The sequence below is a fragment of the Dichotomopilus funicola genome (genome assembly GCF_033296635.1).
Source record: "Dichotomopilus funicola strain CBS 141.50 unplaced genomic scaffold C8A04scaffold_83, whole genome shotgun sequence".
Classification (NCBI taxonomy): Eukaryota; Fungi; Ascomycota; class Sordariomycetes; order Sordariales; family Chaetomiaceae; genus Dichotomopilus; species Dichotomopilus funicola.
Genome location: NW_026944104.1, coordinates 42,030 through 63,034, shown reverse-complemented (window position 1 = coordinate 63,034; position 21,005 = coordinate 42,030). Strand labels below are relative to the sequence as shown.

Below are 21,005 nucleotides of genomic sequence, written 5' to 3'. Positions count from 1 at the left end.
CACGTAACCTGATCCACGTAACCTGACAACCTGACCATCCCAAGCCTCACGTCCATGCACACCTCCCCTAATCCAACTCCCCCGTCACATACCCAATCTGCCTGCGATCCAACCCCCCCGGTCCACCCGCCAGTCTTGCAGCCAACACCGTCTGGCCCTCCACCAATTTCTTCTGCTCTCCAATCCTCTTGACTGTCCTCGCATCAGCAGCCGCATCCAACCTCTCAATCGCCTCGCGCTCCCGAATCCGTACCCCACTCAACGCCTTTGCGTCGTTCTCCTTCTGCTTCGAGATCCTCCCTTCCCACTGCAACATCTTGTCCTGTTTCTTCCCTTCCATTTCCAATTCCGCCTCGGCCACCAGCCGCGCACGGGTAAGCCCGGCCTCAGTGAGCCGCTGTTCGTGCGATACGGCTGCTTCGCGCGCGGCCTTGCGGCGCTGCAGTTCAGCCGCGAACGCCGATTCCTCTGCGGCTTGCCTCTCGCGCAGCGCGGCCATTTCGTCGTCTTGTTTGCGCCTAGCGCGGGAATCTTCGAGCTCGGCGCGCTGGCGGAAGATTTGGTTGTGGATGTGGGCGATTTCTTTAGTGCGGGCTAAGGCGATGGCGTGTTCTTCGCTCTCTTTTGAAATGCGTTCTTCGCGGGCTCGGCGCTCGCGTTCAGCGCGGAGGAGTTCGGGGGGCAGGCTGATGGCGTCTTGGGGTTGGGGGCCCTCGTTGGCGTAGTAGACGTCGATGGCACGGTTGGATTTGAGGAGGTCGAGGAGTTGGGGGCGGAGGTCTTCATTGCAGGGGAGGACACGGGTGATGTACTGCGTGGCTGAGTAGGTGAAGTTCCCGTCGGTGTAGTGGTTGTAGGACTTGTTTACGTGCTTCCACAGGCCGACTTTGAGCAGAGCGCGGGTAATGGGTACCGGATCTGCCGAGTTGAGTGCTAGCAGCAGGACTGACTTGGAATCTGACTGGATGGCGAGGTCTGAGTCTTTGTTCACGAGGAATGTCATCGCCTTTTCCATCTGCTTCTCCTGCGCTGCGCTCAACGGACCGGCGTGCGCTGCGTTCAAGCACAGCTCACCCAAGGCACTGCGGCCGCCGTGTAGTGTGCTCGGGAAGTCAACGTCGTGCCCATACTCGACCAAGACTCGCATCGCCTGGAGGTTCAGATCCCTCGCCGCATTATGCAGCGATCCATCGTTAATGGAAGGATCCGCGGCCAGGATGCTGGACATGAGCGACGTGCTGAGATCCCCGCCGATCCGGGTAGCCATCGTCATCGGCGTGTTCCCGGTGGCATCCACCACATCAACCTCCGCCCCGGACAAGATCAGAGTTTTGACCAGATCAGGCCTCTTGTTCTCAATAGCAAGCATCAGAGGCGTCTTCTTGGACCATCGCGTCTCAAAGTTGACCTTGGCACCGCAGTCAATCAGCATCTCGACGACCGCGCTGCTGACCTTTTTCTGTGGCTGAAGCAGAGCCCAGAACAATAAGCTGACGGGCTCTTCTTCTTCAGCATCCTCCACGACCTTGATATTCATCATCTGGTCGTGATAGAATCCCGCCTCGAGCAACGCCTGGAGCATCTTGACCGAGCGTGGATATTTCCCCAACGCACGAAAGATCACCGGTTCCTTCAACTCCGGATGAACGAACATCGCATCAAGCCGCTCCCCATCACCATGGTACTCGACAAACAGTTCAACAAGGCGGAGACTATCCGCCTCAGAGAGATCCGCCTCGAACAAATACGGAAACGCCATAGACACGGTATGCGAGTCCGGGTTCCGCTTCAGAATCTGCTGGATCAACTCCGAGTCTGCCTTTCGCGCGGCCTCTTGGAGGGCCAGTCCATTCTCGTAGTTGACATCGACATTGGCCCCCAAGAGTAGCTCGGAAAATAGGCGTGCAATCTCGTCCTTCTCCGTCCCGTACGAGTCGATCGCCGTGCCCAGCGCGAGAGCAAGACTCTCTCCTTCAGCGCCCTTTTCTAGGAGCATCGCCGCTACCAACATTCCCTCCGACGTCAGCCAAGTGGAAGCGGTCTGCGGAGTGAAAGCTTGTTGGAATGCCCAGGACACATCTTTGGCTGGGATATCCGTCTCGAGCAATGTGTTGACAATGTCGATGAGTAACCGCTGGCAGGCATCGATCAGCGTCTCGCAGCCGTTAGCTAACGGCGATGCGCCGTGCTTGAGTAACAACTGCACCAGTCGGAGGTCGGGCTCATCTTTGACCGCCCGGTTCAGGGCAATGTCGATTTCTTCGCATGGCTCCAAGCCAGCTTGGAACAGCCAGTCGATGACTTGATACCGGGGGTCTCTTCCGAGCTTCTTGCTCGCCTTGAGAGCCCGCAGCAATGTCGGTTGCGATGGTGTGCTCTGCCGTCCGCCCACTTTCTCAACGCCAAGGAGAAGCTTAAGACTGTCCATAATGGCACCGCGCGTCGCATTCCAGATCGCTTCGCCAGCGTTGTAGTCCACACTCGCCCCGAACTCAAGTAACAACCGCACGAGTTCAGTCCCATCACTACCAAACTTCGCCGCGGACACCAACTGCGAGTGGACAACGTCACCACTCACCCCCTTCTCTAGCAACAGCCGGAAAACCTCAGTCCTCTTGTCAAGATCTCCAACCTGCGTCGTCGCTTGGAACCCCTTCACCAGTGTCGGCATCCTCGCTTCCCCTTTCCCAGCTAAGAGCATACCCACAACAGCGGCTGACCCGGCACCACACGCTTCCACAATCGCCTGCCCCTCACGGAACTCCACGCTGGCCCCATACTCCAGCAAGACCGTTCCTAGCTCTAAGTCCCCTTCTCTCGCCGCGCCGATTAGCACTTCCCCAAGCACGGCTTCCGATAAAGGAACCCCCCTCTTCAAGATCGCCTTGCACACACCAGCCCTCTTCTCATGATCCCCCAACGCCACGCCGTCTTTGAGCGCCTCTTCCAAAATCAGCCGCGTAAACCTCGACCCAGCCATCTCCAGCACCACACTGACGGCTCCCACGTTTCCATTCTTCACCGCCACCGATAGGGCTTCGCCCGCGACGTTAGGTTCTGCATGTGTCGCCAACAGGGAGATGAGCGGTAAGTCCGCCGGGTGCGCCGTGATGGCATACACTAGCGCACGTCCGGCTTCAGACGGCGGCGCGCCGGCCGCGATCAGTCGTTTCGTAAACGCCAGGCGGTCCATCGCATCAGGGATATTGAGAGATTGTGGGAGGGCCGCGGCCAGGGAAGCGGGGGTGGGTCCTTGGGGTTGGGTAGGATGGGTGAAGAAGAGATCGACGATGGGCGCGTCAGCACCTTTTACAGCGCAGCAGAAGGCCGCGGCTTTGTGGGCGTTGATGTCGGCTCCTGCGTCGAGAAGGGCGGATAATGTTTCGAGTGGACGTTGAGATGGGGGGATGGGGAGTAATGCTTGGACTTCTTTGAAGAGAATGGCGTTGAGGATGGTCGGGGATGGTTTGTGGCGAAGGAGGGAGGTGAGTTTCTTGGTTTTGGTCGGGGATGCGGGGAGAGAGGAGAGTGTTTCAAGGCCGCGGTAAAGGGTATCTGTGTTTGGGTGGCCGTGGTGGAGAACGAGGTCGAGCAGTGTTGGATCAGGTTCGTTGATGACTTTGACCAGTTAATTATGACTAATTCCTGCTTCACACATGGGATCAAAGAGGTGAACATACCGATAACAACGGGCAAACCTTGACTGAAGTTGATGTCGGCCCTTCCTTTCTCCAATAATAAAGCCGCGAGCTTCATATCCGTTGGCTTCACAGTTAACAGCTGCGCCAATGCCTCAGAAACCTCCCCGCCGTCCCGACCCGCCCCACCAGCAATAAGCAACCGGATCATCTCATAACGAACCGGCTTGTCGTCCACTGTGAGAGCCTGAGCCATTGCCGCCGCCATGGTCTGCGGGGACGGCTTGCTGGTGAGTAAGGTCTCCAACAGTGGCAGATCCCGGATCACCACAGCCGACACCACCCCGGCTCCGTCATTAAAGTTGACATCGGCGTTATGCCGAAGTAAGATACTGATCAAGTTCTCGTCTCTACGTGGTGGCTGCTCCTCAATCGCCTTTTGCAAAGCCGCAGAGATACGAGCCCGAGAAAGCCCCGCGCTGAGGAAGCACTCTGCCATTTGGTAACGCGTTGTGGATTGAAGTCCTAGCACAGCGGTGAAAACGTGGTCTAGGGTTGCCGCGGATGGTCTGCCGGCTAAAAGTTGCTTGACCATGGGCAGATTCTCAGATTTGACTGCAATGTCGAGAGCGAATCCGGCTTTATGATCGACTGACGCCATCTCGTGGCGAACTTGGACGATTCCCGGGGAGCTGCTACGGCGATTGGTGTTTGTCATGGACCGAACACGCGGGAATTGGGGAGTGGTGAGGAGTTGTGCGGATTGTAAATCGCCGGCTTCTACGGCGGTTATGAGGGCCTCGTGTAGACTGGTTCCCACCGCGCCCTTGGCTAACAAAAGGCTGAGCATGGCATGCCGGTCTTCTGGTGAAACGCCTTTGGGGATGCACATGACGCATTCCGAGGCGGAAATGGGGCTTAACCTGGATGACTCGCCTAACAGCAGCTGCGCTAGGTTGGTTTGGCCCCGGGAAATGGCAGTTCGGACGATAGCACCGCCTTGATACTCGATGGAAGCCCCGTATGACACGAGCAGGGTGACCATATCGTAGAACTGTGTTGAGCACGCCTGGGCGAGCGCGAGTGAAACGGGGTCACCTGAGGCACCGGCACATAACAATGCCTCGGTGAGGGCCATCTTCTCGTTCGGACCGATGGTGGTGTGGGTGAGGAGTTGTGAGAAGCCTTCTAAGATCCCTTGGCCGCCGAGGGTGGGTGGTTTTGCGGCCGTGAGAATTGCTAACGCGATGTCCACTCTACACTGGGCGATGGCGGCTTTGAGGGCCTCGGCTTTGTTGTATTCCCCATCAGCGGAGAAACGGCTCAGTCGCCAAACTGTCGCGAGACACCCTTTTCGAGCGGCGTCAACCATGCACATCGAGAGCCAACTTGGTGGTGGGCGTCCCTCAGACTGGAGGACGAGCCCGATGAGTTCGGAATAGCCGCCCATAATGCACAGTTGCCGAAATGCATCTTGTGATCCCTGTGTCTGAGAAGCATTCGCGCCCCGACTCAAGAGCAAGTGAACCAAGACGAGGTCACCAGATCGTATCGCGAAGGGCAATGCCTGGTCGAGAGTGAGAGGGTCGGCGTGCTGCGCCAAGACCGCAACCATGTCGTTGTGACGATTCTCAACGGCCTTTTGCAGCACCCTGCTTCGTTCCATCGACTCAACGCTCCGCCGCCGCGTGAGGAGGTTTGTCTTGCTCTTGAGGTTCGAGACATTGGGATTCCCACCCGTGGAAAGCAATTTGGCGATGAGAGCATCGGCGACCCCCGGAGTCCCACCATTGGCGACGTGAACATTGAGAGCTTCAAAAACCTCGTTGGGTTCCCACGACTTCTTGTGTGAGCTGAAAGCACGCTTGATGCTGCCCTGGGAATTCGAGTCCTGGCTGTTGGCCAGCCGGCGTCTCTTGAGCAACTCCTCGGCGTGGAAGTCGTCGTTGGGCGTCCGGGGCTGCGGGGCTGGAGTCGGCGGGGCCACCGGGGGTAATTGGTGGACCCCCCACTCGGCAGCAAGCTGATGAAGCCGGGCCTGGCGGCCGTCCATGCCCATTGTTGCCGTCATCGTGTGGAAAGAAATCCGTCAAGGTGAGTGTTGTTCGACGTCCGGCCGACTGCGATTGCGGCAGTGCCTCATTTCCCTGGGAGTCGAAATACCCTGGACCAAATGACAAAGGCCACTGAGATCGGACGGCACAGCGGCGATGCCTTGGAGTGTTGAACAAGTGAGGCCTGAGGGAAACAAAGAAACCCAAGGCAGCGAAAGGGCTCTTTTGTGTTCTCGGGCCGGCAGATTGGTATGACAAGGCGTCTTTTTGTCGATTCCCGATGAAGAATGCCCCGGATGGGTGCCAATGAATGAGTGGTGCAGGTGCTTGCACGTTGGGTTACGCGGTCTTGTGGGGCGCGGCCTGGCGATCCGCTTGCTGGAGTTCTGGGGCCGCAACGTGGGACAAGAAGGAAGCGGTAGCTGAAACGGGTGCCTGGATGCAAGGTCCGGATAGAACTTTGCGGCTGATTATGTCAATTTTCCAAGCCTTGATATTCGGTGGAAATTGAAAAGATGTTGACAAAGAATAAAAAACCAACTACCGTTGTGAGGTTGTGGATAAAATGGCGATGTTACGCAGCACAAATCGCCTTGTTTAAAGAAAGAGGCTCACCGTCGTCGACACTCCCAGTGATAAAAATGAGAGCCTTCCAGAGCCCGCACGGGTGTTCGGGGCACAGCCTCAGCGGGTGGATGCGCCAAAGGAACACGCAACCCGTCAAGATTTCAACTTCGCCTCGCCCACGCATGCAGTGGGGCAAGCGCTTCAATATTGAAAGAAACGAAGTCAAAACTCAAGTTGTTGAACGAGTTTAACTTGGGCGTTTCCGAGTTTTAGCAGCACACCTTCAATATTGGAGTTGGGGAAAAACACCCGTCCGAAGCCGCTTTTGAGGAGAGCCCCAGAACACAAACGCCCATTGCACCTTCGGCTGTCAATTACAGGTGATCACTGCAGATTTCCGCCCCCAACGAAAAGAATATCCAGGTATCTTGGTTTCTCCATGTTTACAATGCCGCCAAGTTACATGAAAGTTTCCCTTTCTTTGAACCAGATCATGGGGGCTGTGACAAGTCGAAATTTCACAACCCCCATGGCCCCCCAAAGCCGCTGCCAATCGGACCCAATTTGACAAAAAGTTCATCTTTCGGGCACTTCTCGGGACACATCAAGAAGTGTGATGTTTCAATCGAAACTGTCTACGAAATACTCCAATAATTATGTACACAATAATAACCCCCGGGAGCGTGGCCCCACCTACCCCACAGGGCGCTGTCAGCGCAGCACAGCTCAGCCCCAGAACCCCCCTAAACACCATCAAAAGTATCACCACCAAAACAGAGACTTGGGAAACTTCAACACACTCCTCGCAGATTCCCCAAAATGACACCCCCTCCCTACGAACCCTACCCTTACTCCCCCCTCAACCCCCTAACCCACGAAATCCGTCTCCTCACGCTCTCCTACCCCCCATCAACCAACCCAACCAACCCAACCAACCCAACCGACAGGTCCGACACTCTAACCCTCACCCTCACCACCACCCCCCTCACCCCCCCATCCCCCAATACCCCACCCCCCTCCTTCTCCGCCCTCTCCTACGTCTGGGGCGCCCCCTCCCCACCCACCACCTCCCCCCCAACCCTAACCATCAACACCCACCCCGTCCCCGTGACCCCCAACCTCCACAGCGCCATCACCCGCCTCGCTCGACAGAAATGGACCGGCAACCTGTGGGTCGACGCGCTGTGTATCAACCAGATGGATACGAAGGAGAAGAACTGGCAGGTGCCGATGATGAGTCGGATTTATACGGCTGCTGAGGAGGTGGTGGTTTGGTTGGGGCCGGAGGATGATAAGGGGGGGTTACATGCGGTGAGGGAGTTGGGGGTGTTGTTTCGGGAGCAGGTTAGGGAGTATAAAGGGGATGGTGATGGGGCTGGGGGAGGTGGGTTGGGGGATACGAGAAGGTTGGTGGGGTTTGTGGACACTGTTAGGGGGTTTGCGTTGACGGGGGGTGATGTTGGTGAGGGTGGTAGTGGTGAAGGGAAACCGAGGGTTGGGTTTGATTTTGAGGCGATCTGGAGGTTCTTCCGGGACCGGGCGTGGTGGAAGCGGGTGTGGATTATCCAGGAGGTCGTGCTGGCGCGGAAAGCGGTGATGTTGTGTGGGGAAGACCCCGAGGGACGGGTGAGCTCCGTGGCGTGGGAGGATGTGAGCGAGTGTATTCGCCTGTTGGAATGGATGATCCTCTACCCGAGTACGGCTCCAGAACATCGCCGGCTGTACACGCTGCTGGGGGATATTTACCCCAACTTATCGCACTTGTCATTGGCGTCGGACGGATACAGGAAGGCTCTGGATGAAGCGAAAGAGGCGGCAAATGCTGGCGCGGGGTTCGATCAGGCTGATATTGGGCTGCCCCTGATGGATATGATCATGTGGACCTCTCTCAGCACCAGTCCTGAAGGCGCTATCCAGTCCACCGATCCCCGAGACAGGATCTACGGCCTTTTGGGGATGATACGGGCGCAAGACCGCAGCCGGATTCCCGTCGATTACTCCCCAGACATGACTATTGGAAAAGTCCTCTTTTCTGTCGCACAGGTTCTACTACACGATCACGGACCGGACATTCTGAGCTTCTGCCGCAAAACGTCTGGAGGGCTAGCTGCTAAATCGCAGAAAGATCTCCCTTCTTGGGTTCCGGACTGGACCGCGCCGCACTCCATTCCGTTGATCGGCGGGGTATTCTTCGGCGATGATGCTGAGGCCAGGGCGCGCGGCAGTGCATGTGGAAGTGCTAGTTGGCAAGATTGGCCATCCAGGAGCCGAATTACCACTGCTGCGTATGATGATCCGGTCATCTCACTCCCGGGTATCATCATTAGTAAAGTAAGAAGTGTTGGGCAAGAATTCACCGAAGCGCCCGACTCGCCGAAATATCTCGAAGCTTGCCGAGCCTGGTTGAATGAACTCGGTGAAATGGCGAAAGGGGTGTCTGGGGAAGAATTATGGCGTGTACCCATGGCCGATATGGGGTTGGTCAAACGGGCGGATGCCGAAGGGACCAGTAAGTTTAAACACGGCTTTGATGTTCTGACAGGCAAGGTAATGCCCCCAACTGAAGTGACCGGTGATGTTGAAAAGCAGGCGTGGATGATGAAGGAGTCATGGGATTACCGACGTGTTTGGAAACTCTACGGCCGTCGGGTGTTTGTTGATGACATCGGCCGTCCTGGATTGGGGCCGGTTGAGGTAAAGGAGGGTGACAACATTGCGGTCTTTGCTGGGGGGCACGTTCCATTTCTTCTGAGTTCCGTACCTGAGGAGGGTACGGAACTGAGACACCATCTCGTGGGTCCGACTTATATTTTCGGGTTGATGGATGGAGAAGCAACCGTGAATGACCCTCCTTTCGGGGACATACAGCTTCAATAGGAATCGATTCACGGAGACTTGTTATTAGAAGGGGAACGAACGTATATTGTACTCCTTCAGACCCCTTTGCCATAAACAGACTCCTTGCAATTTAATTAAGCACAAGGGAGCAAAATATTTCTGGTTATTGCAGGAAACCAGATGCACAGTGAGCCAACATTAATTATTGATTAGTGGGAGTTTGTTAAATTCATCCACCAGAGAACAAGTAATCAATCTGTTGACAATAATCAGTACGAGTGAGATAGTTACAGACATATTTATACACCTTGAAGTAGAAAAGTACATGAGTTTCATAAAAGACTTGTAGAATTATTTTCTAAACGGTTACTGCTTTTTTTTTATCACCGCAAAGACTGCTAAACCTCTCAACGTCTTTCCCTTTTTTGTTTTCTTTTGTAGCCGTAAGTAATATGAGGTTTTTTTCATGGGTCAAATTTCCATTTTCTTTCTCTAGTTAGTTAATTCTGTTTTCACACCACGTAATTATAACAAATCCATTTTTTAGATACCCCGACACAAATTTGGGGCCGTGATTTTGAAGAGCTTGCTAATGCTTATATACCTGACTTCCAGTTCGTAAAAACGTTGGCTGACCGTTATGGGAATAAGGTTCCCTAATCCCCGGTGTGCTCTTTCCCGACGCCGGGACCAGAGCAGCATCTCCCCGCTTTGGACCTTCACCTGTAGTTAATGCTTTCCAAGAAACAACGTAAAATAAACGATTAAAGATTAACGCGATGAGATATCCCAAGCCAAAACTGAATTACTTCGGGCAGAAAGTATGTAATCCTCATAGAACCGAATTGTTATAATCCGACGAAACCGAGGGTTAGGGGCAACATAACGGGTCTCGATGACGACAACCTTGAACTTCCTCTTTCGTGATTTGGTCCCCTCACAACGCGCTGACTAACGGTTACGGTAGCTTCACAAACCAAGACCCCTCGTACCTTCCCAGAGGAATTATAGTATTTCAACTGCCCCAACGGCGGTGTATCCCCTCAGACAATTTCCTCACCCATTTCGCAACCCCTCATTAACCCCGCCATCAATCATCCGTTCGAAAACCAGCTTCGCTTTCTCCACCATGGCGTCCATCCCCAAGACCATGTCCGGGATCCTCATCGAGGAGAACGGAGGAGTTGAGGCCCTAAAGTGGAAGACCGATATCGCCGTGCCGGAGCTCAAGGATGGCGAGATTCTCGTCCGCAACGAGTACGTCGGCGTCAACTACATCGACACGTGAGTTACACTCCACCACCCCCCCATGCTTAACAACACTATTACTTACACAACGCACCCCAGCTACTTCCGCACCGGCCTCTACAAAGCCCCCCTCCCCCTCATCACAGGCAAAGAAGCCGCCGGCATCATCGCAGCCGTCCACCCCTCCGTAACCGCCACCTTCCCCGCCCTCAAAGAAGGCGCCCCCGTAGGCTACGTCGCCGACCACGCCTACGCCGAATACACCGCCGTGCCCGCCGAGAAAGCCCAAGCCCTCCCCGAAGGCGTCTCCACCGAAACGGCAGCGGCTTCCCTGCTCCAGGGCCTGACCGCCCTCACTTTTGTCCGAGAAGCCGCGGGTCTTGCCCGCCCGGGTCACCCAGAGTCGCAGGGCAAGCTGGGGGTGAGTGAGGGGCCGTGGGCTCTCGTGCATGCTGCTGCGGGGGGCGTGGGCTCGTTGCTGGTGCAGTTGTTGGTTGCGCATGGGGCGAGGGTGATTGGGACCGCGGGTAGCGCGGAGAAGGTCGAGATTGCGAAGGCGAATGGGGCACAGTGGGTGGTGGACTCGCGGAATGAGGATGTGGTGAAGCGGGTGAAGGAGATTACGGGTGGAAATGGGGTGGATGTGATCTTTGATGGGGTTGGGAAGGCTACGTTTGAGGGGGATTTGGAGAGCATTGCGCGGAAGGGAACGCTGGTGGTTTTCGGGAATGCGGTAAGTTTCTTTCTGTTTCGTTTCTCTTTCTTCTTCCACACCTCAGCTTTGTTGAATCGTTTTGTGGCTGCGTGATGCTAACAAACAACTTTAGTCTGGACCCGTACCGCCTGTCGACGTGTTGCGACTCGGAGCCAAGAACATCAAGCTTATGCGACCGGTGCTGTTCGGGTACATCGCGACGCAGGAGGAACGCAACTCCTATACCGCTGAGCTGTTCGAGCTCATCCAGGCCGGCAAGGTCAACCTCAAGATCCACGATGTTTACCCGCTCAAGGATGTGGCTCGCGCACACTCCGACTTGGAGGGCCGCAAGACCACTGGCAAGGTCCTGCTCAAGGTGTAGTTGGGAATAGGGATTGACGGTTGAGCGGGTGAAATTTGTCATTTATCTATTCGTGGATTACTTTATCTCTAAATGGCGGCCTGACATCATGGCATGGCCTCTTTTCTGGAACCTCTCTGGTTGTTGTCTTCGTACGATGCATCACTATTTTTAAGCCTTCTTGGCCTTGAGAGCCTCGAGGAGCTCCGCAGGGGGATCCTGGCGGTACCCCTTGGGGTTGTTCTGGACCCAGCGCCAAAGGTCGTCACACGCATCCTCGAGGGTAAGCTCGGTCTTCCACTGCAGCTCCTTGTTCGCAAGCGCGGGATGGGCCGTAAGGTCCAGCACATCACCCTGCCGCCGCTCGACGACCTGGTAGGGGAGGTCGCGGCCGACAACCTTGCTGAAGGCCTTGATCATCTCGAACACGGTGCTGCCGCGCCCGGAACCCAGGTTCCAGGCCTTGACACCGGGCTTTTGCTCGCGGAGGTAGTTGAGGGCGGCCAAGTGACCGCGGGCGAGATCGAGGACGTGGATGTAGTCGCGGATCGCGGTACCGTCCTTGGAGGCGTAGTCTATGAACCGGGAGTTAGTACCTTCTGCGGGCTCTATTTTTACCCTGGTAGCTACTTACCGTCACCGAAAACCAGCAGCTTCTCGCGTTCGCCGGTAGCAACCTTGCCGAGCAGAGGGAGCAGGTTGTAAGGCACGCCCTGCGGGTCCTCGCCCATGATGCCGCTGGGGTGGGCACCGCAAGGGTTGAAGTACCGCAGCAGAGCGCCGTTCCACTGCTCATGCGGCTTGCCCGCCTTCTGGTTGTTGGTGCGCTGGGCGTTGATCTGGTCGGCAATGACCTCCTCAATCATCACCTTAGTACGGCCGTAGGTGTTGGTGGGGCCAATCGGGCAGTGTTCGGGGATAGGGATCATGCCGGGGACGCGGGTGGCATCGCCATAGACGGTTGCGGACGACGAGAAGACAATGTTGGTGACGTTGTGCTTCTCCATGGCCCGCAGCAGCGAGATGCTGCCGCCGACGTTGACACGGTAGTACTCGAGCGGGATCTGGCCCGACTCGCCGACGGCCTTGAGCGCGGCGAAGTGGATGACGCTGTCGATCTCGGGGTGCTTGGCGAACACCTCGTCGAGGGCAGCCTCGTCGGTGATGTCGGCCTTGTGGAACGCGGGGCGCTTGCCAGAGATGAGCTCAATGCGGTCGACGGCGACTTCCGACGAGTTGTACAAGCTGTCGACGATCACGACATCGTACCCGTTCTCGAGCAGCGCAAGTGTCGTGAACGAGCCAATGTACCCGGTGCCACTTCATTCGTGCTGTTAGCTTTGCAAATTCCTCTTGCGTCAACCGGTACGTGCTTGGCAGGTTCCATTTTCTTTTTTTCGCTATCCCATAGCCACGTCGCGAGGTGTGATCGAGAGGCGGTGGGCGATGGTGGGGTGAATGAGGGGTTGGTTGATGCGGTCCTTACCCGGTAACGAGAACAGTGCCGACGGCCATTTTATGTTTTGGTCTGGTTTCTGTACAGGAATTGGTCGGCGAAACAGAGCAAAGGACGAGTGCAGTTTGCTGTGATGCAAAGAACGGCAACGCAGAGGGGTCTTGCTCGGTGGATAATGGGAGATCTTAAATGATCAAGCTGCCTTGGTTCTGCTTGTGGTTTGGTTGCACCTCGAATCTCGCTAGCACGGCAGCTTGCCATTGAAACGTGGGGCTCGCCCCCCCCTGGCTGCCGCAACTCGGCGACAACGACCCCACGCAAGCTGTGTCTGTGGCCCGCGCGCACCTGCAAGCGCCAAAATTCAAGGTGTGACGAATGTGTTTAAAATGACGGTGAAATTGACAAGTTCGTCATCGGCCCTTGCACAGCCCGTTTCAGGCACTTGTGGGATATGATCATCGCGAGCTGGGGCGGGTCGTCTTCGAGTTTCCCTTGTGCTTCGACTCAAAAAAGATTGCGCAGGAGTCCTCAGGTCTTAGATTTCGGAGGCCACGAATGTTCCTGCGCCCGTTCTGAGCCGGCTCCCATGTTGGACGTTCCGAGCTTCACCAACAAATCGACGGCATGTTGCAGCGCGCCGATCTGCTGACTTGGCAGGGCGATCTTCGAAGTTGAAACTTGAAACAGAAAGACCCTGGCGGCTGGCTGGCCGGGGCAATATTTTGCCAGCCACCACATCAAAATTGTGGTCGAGGAAATATCATTGTCTGCATATCCCGATAACGGCATATCATTCTTGCCCAGCTGAGTCATCAATCGCCGTTAATTGCCAAGTCCCAGCCCCTCGCGCTTTCCCAAAATGCCAAGGCAGAGAAAACATGCACGGGCCTCACTCTCCACGAGGCCAGGCGCGCCGCATGTCGGTGTGCGCTCACGAGAGACAAAGAAGCAGGTTGCACAGCGGAAGACATGAAAGCACCGCCGCCGTCATCGAAGGTCAAAGACAACGCCGTTTTCGGTTGCTGGACAAGCCCTTTCTTTCCGCTTGCGATGTAGGGTGAGGAACTCAAAGCCATTTTGTTTCCTCTGCGGGTTTTCCAATTTAGTTGCTCCGCAGCCCCCCGGAACGTTCCCTCGAGCTTCCAGCCTCTTGTCTCTTTGCTTGCATTTGTAGCCCTGTCGCGATGAACAAGAGCACAACCACTACGACGGAATATTCGTAGCCGAATAGGAATCGCTATCATCTGGCCTTTGCCGCCGTCGAATCATCGAGTCCCGGACCCTTAATTGCTCCATCGGCTTTCGACTGCGTCGGATTTTACGACAGATTTTTTCGGGCACCAATCAATCGACTGTGACGTGTCGAGGCTAGCTCACGGTGTGCGTCTGCAGCGTGTATGTGAGTGTTGGGATTGGGCGCGCTACCCGATTGAATTCGAGGCTGTCGACTGTCACCTCGGCGGCCACGCTGTCACTCAAGGTAAGTTAGTTGATTTGGGTTTTGTGGCCCTTCATACCCAATACCCAACCACTTTGATCCATCCCATCTCGCCCCTCTCTTCATCCCCGCGTGCCTTCTTATTCTTCCCATTTCTCCCTATTGTGTGTGCCATCTCAATTGAGCTCGATTCCTCTTTTGAGATTGTTTACCCCACTTTTTTTCATGACCTCGACCGCAACACTTGTCTCATTTATCGCGTTTTATTTTTTTGAACCGACTTCGCGATGTCACACGATTCAAGACTCAGCCAGCAGATAGCAGCTGTGGCTGACATTCTCAATAGTCCACCGCGATCTCCACGGTCACAGCGATCACCAAAAAACTCTCAAAGCAGTGCAACCGACTCCCAAGGATCAATTGGCTCCCGTCGCGCCATGGCCCCAAAGCGCCGAACAAGGGTGTCGGCGAGCCCATCGCCTGCGCCCGATCATGTGGCAATCACCAGAGCAGCAATCCCCACCAAATACAGCATTTCATACGGCTCACCTATGTCGCATTTACCAGACCGGGCCGTTGTTAGCAGCACCAGCGTTGATAAGGCAGCGGCCGAAATCTTCACCAAGGTCAGGAGGGACAAGACCGCGGCCGAGGCTCGCCGCAATGCCAAGGCACAGGAAAGGGCGGCACGGTCAGGATCCCGGGCCACGACAGTGTCGCCCTCACCCGAGCCGTTCAAACGCGCGACGCCGCCTCCTGCAACAAAGCGTCGGGCTGGGTCGCAATTGCGACCAACGATTGAGGTGGAGGAGCCTGACGACATAGAAATGAGCGATACGCAGCAAACGAATGGGGATATGGGAAGCGAGCGTGAGGATCAGGAAAATGCCGGGGACCTGTCGGCGACGCGACCCCCGCCCAAGAAACCTGCGCCAAGGGATGTACGGAAGAGGGCGCATGACGATGATGAAGCTGAAGCGCTCGCCGAGAAAGAGCGTAAGGAGCGAGATGCTCGCCTGAAGCGAGAGAGGTCAGAGGAGGCTCGCAGAGCTAGGGAGCGTAAGCGGTCTGAAGACGCTGCCCGGAAGAAGGCCGAGCAGGAACGCCTAGCAGAGGAGAAGCTCCAACAGCAACGCCAAGAAGAGGAGAAACTCCAACAACAACGCGAAGCAGAGAAGAGGAAAGCGGACGACGAGGTGGCCGAGCAACAGCGACTTGTCGACCAAATAGCGAGGGAAGAGGCTGCGAGGGCCGCCATGCCCCCGCCTCCCCAACGATCCGCGCGGCACGCCCACATGGATATGTCTGTGACGCCCAACAACGTCCCGTCCTCGCAGGACAGCGACGTCCAGCGGCCCGGCTCGGCCCGCAGTTTTATCGAGGAGCGGAACCTCTTCAACGAAGCCCACATCAAAACCCCGACACCGCCGCCGGCCATGAATGCACGACAGGCTAAGGCTAGTGCGCCAATCTCACCTCCAGAGTCGCAAGAAGCACCACAGCGGCCGGATGTCTCCTCCCCCCCTAGTGTATTGAAGAAACCGCCGAGGCGCCCCGGCGGCTTGACGCCGAAGGCTCACCTTCGAAAGCCCTCTGGTCTCGCTAGGGAGCTCTCGCCAGACCTGGGCACGCCCGGCCCGGACATTGACGAGGCGGAGAAGTTACCAGAAGTCGAGGTGACACTGAACGATTCACACATCGCGGGTAGTTATGCGCAACGGGTACGCGATCGCCTTCTTAACCTCGATCCTAGCGACAAAAGCCAAGTTGACAACCTTCAGGGTCCTGAGATGTCGGAGGTATATGACCGTCAACACCACGGCTTTGATGTCAAGGGCTTTTTCCACCCCGTCACGCTGGTCAAGACAGTCATTGCCGCTTTTCTTCTACTCCACGTAATGCGTTTTGCGCATACCCTAGCCCGCCCGGACCTGTTCGACAGACCCCTCCTTACCGTTCGTTGGTACGGCTGGGATGACCTGCAAAACAACGTCGGCCAGTTCTTCCCCTCGCCGCTCCTGCACCCGCTTGGTGTTCTCACCAACCAACAATACACCGACATGAAGGATTACATGCAGACGAGGGCAGCTCCGACGCAGAAAGCAGTGGAAGATATCCAAGCGATTCTCCCGAGAGTCGTATCGGTCAAGAAAGACTGGAAGGGCAGGGTCGTCATCGCAGAAGAGTTCTGGACCGCGCTCAGGGACAAGATCGAGCACGACAACGCGATTCTCACTCTGGATTCCAAGTCGCGCATTTCTACCCCGCACTGGAAGGCTATTGAGCAGCGCTTGAAGGACGCCGGCTTGCTCGCGGAGCACCTCTCGGCTGACGACGTGAAGCGGATTGTCGACAAGGCCGCGCCCGAATCTTGGGAGAGGTGGCTGCAAAAGAACAAAGACAAGGTGGCCGACGTCATCAGCCCGGGCAAGGGCCCATCCAAGGGCACGGGCGAGACTGTTATATCCAAAGCAGAGTTCATGCGCGAAGTCAGCGACCGTTTTGCTAAGTTCAACGCTCAGCTCGACGTCGAGATGCGTGATTTGCGCAAGGAGATCGGTTTTGTGATCAAGAAGCTCGACGACAAGGACAGCATGAGCAAGACCGAGACGACAACATTGATCAACAAACTCGTTGACAAAGAGATCACGCGTCGACTTGCCTCCTTTGGACGCAGCCAAGGGTCTGTCGGCATCGATTACGCATTCCGCAACCGGGTCAATCTCTTCTCGCCGGGCAACAATGCGCAGATCGATATATCGCTCTCCTCTCCCACCTGGGACATCGCCACACCCCGCGTTGGCTCCAAGAAGTGGCTCAAGCACATGCCGCGCCAGCCACAGTTTCTCCACGACAAGTCGCAAGCCCTGCGTCCCTGGACCGAACCGGGCCACTGCTGGTGCGCAGGCACCCTTGGCGCGGCCAACCGGACCTACCCGGCCGTCCTCGCCGTTCGCCTCCCGCAGTTTGTCGTCCCCCAGCACGTCCTGCTCGAGCACATCGACCCGGCCGCGACCACCGACCCCCTCGCCATGCCGCGCGACATTGAAATCTGGGCCCAGTTTGACGACCACGCCCGACGCGAACGTGTCCTCGACTGGATGGCCGCCCAGTTCCCCAGCACCGCCATTCCGCCCGCAACCACCTCAGGTTCCTGGTTTGGGTCGCTACCGATATCTTCGCGAACCACGAAGAACACCATTCCCGGCACGGACAGGCTACTCGCTGACGGGTGGGCCAAGATTGGCCAATTTGCCTACGAACATCGCGCGCGTGACGAGGGGATGTTTGTACACGCGCTGTCCCGCGACCTTGTCGACCGCTTGCAGGCGGCGACGGACTCGGTGCTCATTCGCGCGGTGAGCAACTACGGTGCGCGCGACCACACGTGCTTCTACCGCGTGCGCTTGTATGGCGAGGTGGTATAGGAATCGCTGGCGGAAGAGACGTTTAATCGGGGTGGATTTGAGGGATTTTTGTCATTGCGGGAGTTTGGTTGGGGAGCGTTGCTAGGGGATTCGGGAAGGACATTGACCGAGTGAGAGTTTTTTGAGGAATGCTGGACGATACAGCAAGGGTATATTGTTCTATGGGATGCACTAGGGGATGCACTGGCCGAGTGACGGATGGGTTTATGGTGTTCGGACGAACGCCAACGGAGTTTCTACCCGGGCATGGAAGGCGAAAACAGCATCGGCGTTTGGGCCGGGGGATGATGGAGAAACAATACCACACAGGCTTTAGCATTCGGTGTTTATGTTTACATCTTCGTCCCTCGGATGGGGTTACTCGTTCTGGCTTGCAATATTATTATACTGTTCCTGACGTTCATCATGGGGAGTGCAGTCAGCTTGGTGAGCCATGTATGTATTTGTTTTGGCTCTGGTCAAAACAACAAAACATCATGTTGCTGTAGTACTTGTGAATATCGGTTGTCAATTCACACAATCGGGAACGCTTGAATGTCCTGACAGATCCGCTTCTCTTCATTTGCATCCGAGAGGTCATATCGATCCAGTTAATTTAATCCTCCAACAACCCGGCCGCCAACGCCTCAAGATCTTCCAAATTATCCGGCTCCTCCGCCATCTCAATAACCCTCTTCCCACCCTTCTTCGACTTCTTACTCTTCCTCTCCTTCTCTTCCTGCTCCGAATCGTCCTGGAGCCATTTCTTCGCCTTCTTCATCGGCGGCTCCCTCTCCCCACCATCACTATCGCCATCGGAATCATCACGACCACCACCACCAGCAATAGGCAACGACCGCAACAGCGCCAACGGGTCCTCCCCATCGTCCCCATCCCCTCCAATCTGCGGACCCATCCCCTCACCATCCTCCGCTTCCATCTGCGCCTCCTCTCTCTCCCGCGCCTTCGCCCGATCCCTCTTCTCCCTCTTCCTCTGCTTCGCAACCTGCTTATCCTGCACATCCGCCTCCTTAACCTTCTCCGTCTCAGCCGCGACAAACTGCGTGCGCAACGCGTCGGCGGAACCTTCCTGCGCGAAATCGTCTTCGCCTTGGAGTTCGTAGAGCGGGCGGCCGACGCCGTCGTCGTCGAAGACGAGCTTGTTGCCTCGTTCCATGTACTTGGCGAGTTTCTTTTTGGATTTGAGCAGTTTTTCGCGGCGGTTGGAGTCGATGATTAGTTCGGAGTTGCCGAGTTTTACGACGCGGGGTTCGATGGTTGTGGTGGCTGGGTTGTCGATGCCGGCGGCTGCGTCGAGTTGGGCGTCGTCGGCGAGGACGCGTTTGACGGAGAGGAAATCGGCTTCGTCGTCGTCTTCGTTGGCGTCGGGGGTTCCGGTGGTGTCTCCGTCAACGAGTTTGCGGTAGTGGGAGGAGAGCACGTCCTGGTTTTGGCGCTCGGCCATTTTTTGGTATTTTGTGCGGACTTGGTCTTTGTCCTTCTTTTCGCGTTTGTTGCCGTCGGCGTCGAAGTCGGATTCGGAGTCGCTGGAGAGGGCGGCGCGTGAGGCGTTCTTGAGTCGCTTGATGTCCTCGCCCTTTTGGAACTTGATCTGTGGTGTTCCTGGGAGACCGAGGGATTCGGCGAAGGCGTCTAAGTCGAGCTCCTTGAACTTGAAGATTTCCTTGTCTTTTTGGAGGTAGATGGAACGGGTGTAGGAGATGAAGGCTTTTTGGCCGAGGTATTTTAGGTCGACGGATTGGAAGTTGTAGCTTTGCAGCTCGTTCTTGATGCTCTTCTTTTTGTTCTCGCGGACGTTGACTTTTTGTATTGGCACTTTCTTGTGCTCAAGACGCTTCAGAAACCCTTCCTCTTCGCTTGGTTCGAGAAAGAGGACAGCACGTCCCTTGCTCTGATACCGCGCCGTCCGTCCTACACGATGGATGTACGTGTCGGCGTCCTCAGGGCAGTCGGCCTGAATGACCCAGTCGACGGCCGGGAAATCAACACCCCGCGCAACCACGTCAGTCGCAAATAAGCACCCGTACTTGGCCGAGGAGAACCGCGAGGTAATCTCCATGCGCGCCACCTGTTTTTGTCGCCCATGAAGATGAAGAAGTGGAATACCGGGCTGCATCCGCTTGAAACTCTCAAAGATAAATCGCACCTGCTTGCCGGACGACAAGAAGACGATAATCTTGCTCTTGAGATTTGTTCGCAAAAACCCCCAGAGCGTATCGAGCTTCTCTTCTAACGGTGTCACAATGTAGGATTGTTGCAGCGTGGCAGGCGTAGCACTCGCTGCGGCTTCGTGTGCGGAGACATATTCAGGATCCTTCAAACTGAGTCGCGCCAGGTCCGACACCCGCTTGCTCTGCGTCGCAGAGAACAGCAGAGTCTGCCTGGTCTTAGGGAGATGGTCCACCAAGGCGTCAACAGCCGGTTGGAATCCCATATCCATAATCCGATCCGCCTCGTCCAGCACGAGGATCTGGAGGTTGTCGACGTCGAAGCCAGCCGTCTGATCCAGATGCTGCAGCATCCGACCAGGTGTGCACACCAAGATATTCATCCTTCCCAATCTCTCCGCCTCCTCTTTCAAGCTCTTCCCCCCAATCACCAACCCAGCAGAGAAATAGTGATTCCGCCCGATCTTGCGCAGCACCTCGAAGATTTGCACGGCCAGCTCGCGCGTCGGGCTGATGATCAGGGCCCCGAGCCCATCGTATTCGGTCCATTTCGCATGGTATAGTTTCTCTAGTACGGGCACCAGGAAAGCAAGCGTCTTTCCACTGCCTGTTTTCGCAGCGCCGAGAACGTCGTTGCCCTTGAGCGCAAGGGGTATCGCGGCTCGTTGGACGTCGGTTAGGACTTCGAAATGGGAGGCGCGCAGGCCTGAGGCGGTCGCTTCGCAGACGGGGAGGTCGGTAAAGTTCTTGATGTCGGGTGACTTGGGGTCCTGCGGCGCGGTAGGTTAGCAACAAGAGACGATTATGAGGAGGAGATGGCGCTGCTCACGAGTTGATCGACAGCCTCCTTCAGCTTGCCCAGGTCGTCCTGGCCTCTTTTCCGCTTTAATGATTTTGCCTCGGCATCTTTAGGCGTCGACTTGTTGCGGTGGGCAAGCCCACTTTTTGAGCCGCCGGTTGCCATTGTGCGACTCGGTCAGTGTGGGTGCGAAGGACGGCGGGGGGAGATGCTCTTCACGAAATCGACAGACTTCAAGAGCGCTTCTGTCTGGGAAATTTTTGGCGGAGAGGGATTCTGCCGTTTGCCCCACCTGATCCGAGGTATTTAAGTG

General features: G+C 56.3%; 6 protein-coding genes across 6 annotated transcripts; 3 read left to right on the top strand and 3 right to left on the bottom strand.

The window, feature by feature from the left end:
* Nucleotides 1-67: 67 nt before the first annotated feature.
* On the bottom strand, nt 68-5,709 carry C8A04DRAFT_15117 (uncharacterized protein; the record flags this gene model as incomplete). The annotated part of the gene is made up of 2 exons (XM_062778364.1): nt 68-3,618; nt 3,681-5,709. The coding sequence occupies 2 exons, from the start codon at nt 5,707-5,709 to the stop codon at nt 68-70; spliced, it is 5,580 nt and encodes a 1,859-aa protein (XP_062633633.1).
* Nucleotides 5,710-7,078: 1,369 nt separating this feature from the next.
* On the top strand, nt 7,079-9,136 carry C8A04DRAFT_15104 (heterokaryon incompatibility protein-domain-containing protein; the record flags this gene model as incomplete). Its single annotated transcript, XM_062778359.1, has 2 exons — nt 7,079-7,929; nt 8,158-9,136. The coding sequence occupies 2 exons, from the start codon at nt 7,079-7,081 to the stop codon at nt 9,134-9,136; spliced, it is 1,830 nt and encodes a 609-aa protein (XP_062633632.1).
* Nucleotides 9,137-10,226: 1,090 nt separating this feature from the next.
* Nucleotides 10,227-11,424, top strand: C8A04DRAFT_32218 (uncharacterized protein; the record flags this gene model as incomplete). Its single annotated transcript, XM_062782019.1, has 3 exons — nt 10,227-10,381; nt 10,445-11,078; nt 11,173-11,424. 3 exons carry the CDS (start codon nt 10,227-10,229, stop codon nt 11,422-11,424), a joined length of 1,041 nt encoding a protein of 346 aa, XP_062633631.1.
* A 150-nt stretch (nt 11,425-11,574) lies between these two features.
* On the bottom strand, nt 11,575-12,918 carry C8A04DRAFT_40051 (UDP-glucose 4-epimerase uge1; the record flags this gene model as incomplete). Its single annotated transcript, XM_062784804.1, has 3 exons — nt 11,575-11,978; nt 12,038-12,723; nt 12,890-12,918. The coding sequence occupies 3 exons, from the start codon at nt 12,916-12,918 to the stop codon at nt 11,575-11,577; spliced, it is 1,119 nt and encodes a 372-aa protein (XP_062633630.1).
* A 1,666-nt stretch (nt 12,919-14,584) lies between these two features.
* Nucleotides 14,585-17,725, top strand: C8A04DRAFT_15124 (uncharacterized protein; the record flags this gene model as incomplete). Its single annotated transcript, XM_062778369.1, has 2 exons — nt 14,585-17,454; nt 17,515-17,725. The coding sequence occupies 2 exons, from the start codon at nt 14,585-14,587 to the stop codon at nt 17,723-17,725; spliced, it is 3,081 nt and encodes a 1,026-aa protein (XP_062633629.1).
* A 595-nt stretch (nt 17,726-18,320) lies between these two features.
* C8A04DRAFT_40049 (P-loop containing nucleoside triphosphate hydrolase protein) lies at nt 18,321-20,857 on the bottom strand (the record flags this gene model as incomplete). The annotated part of the gene is made up of 2 exons (XM_062784803.1): nt 18,321-20,663; nt 20,723-20,857. 2 exons carry the CDS (start codon nt 20,855-20,857, stop codon nt 18,321-18,323), a joined length of 2,478 nt encoding a protein of 825 aa, XP_062633628.1.
* Between the last annotated feature and the right edge of the window lie 148 nt (nt 20,858-21,005).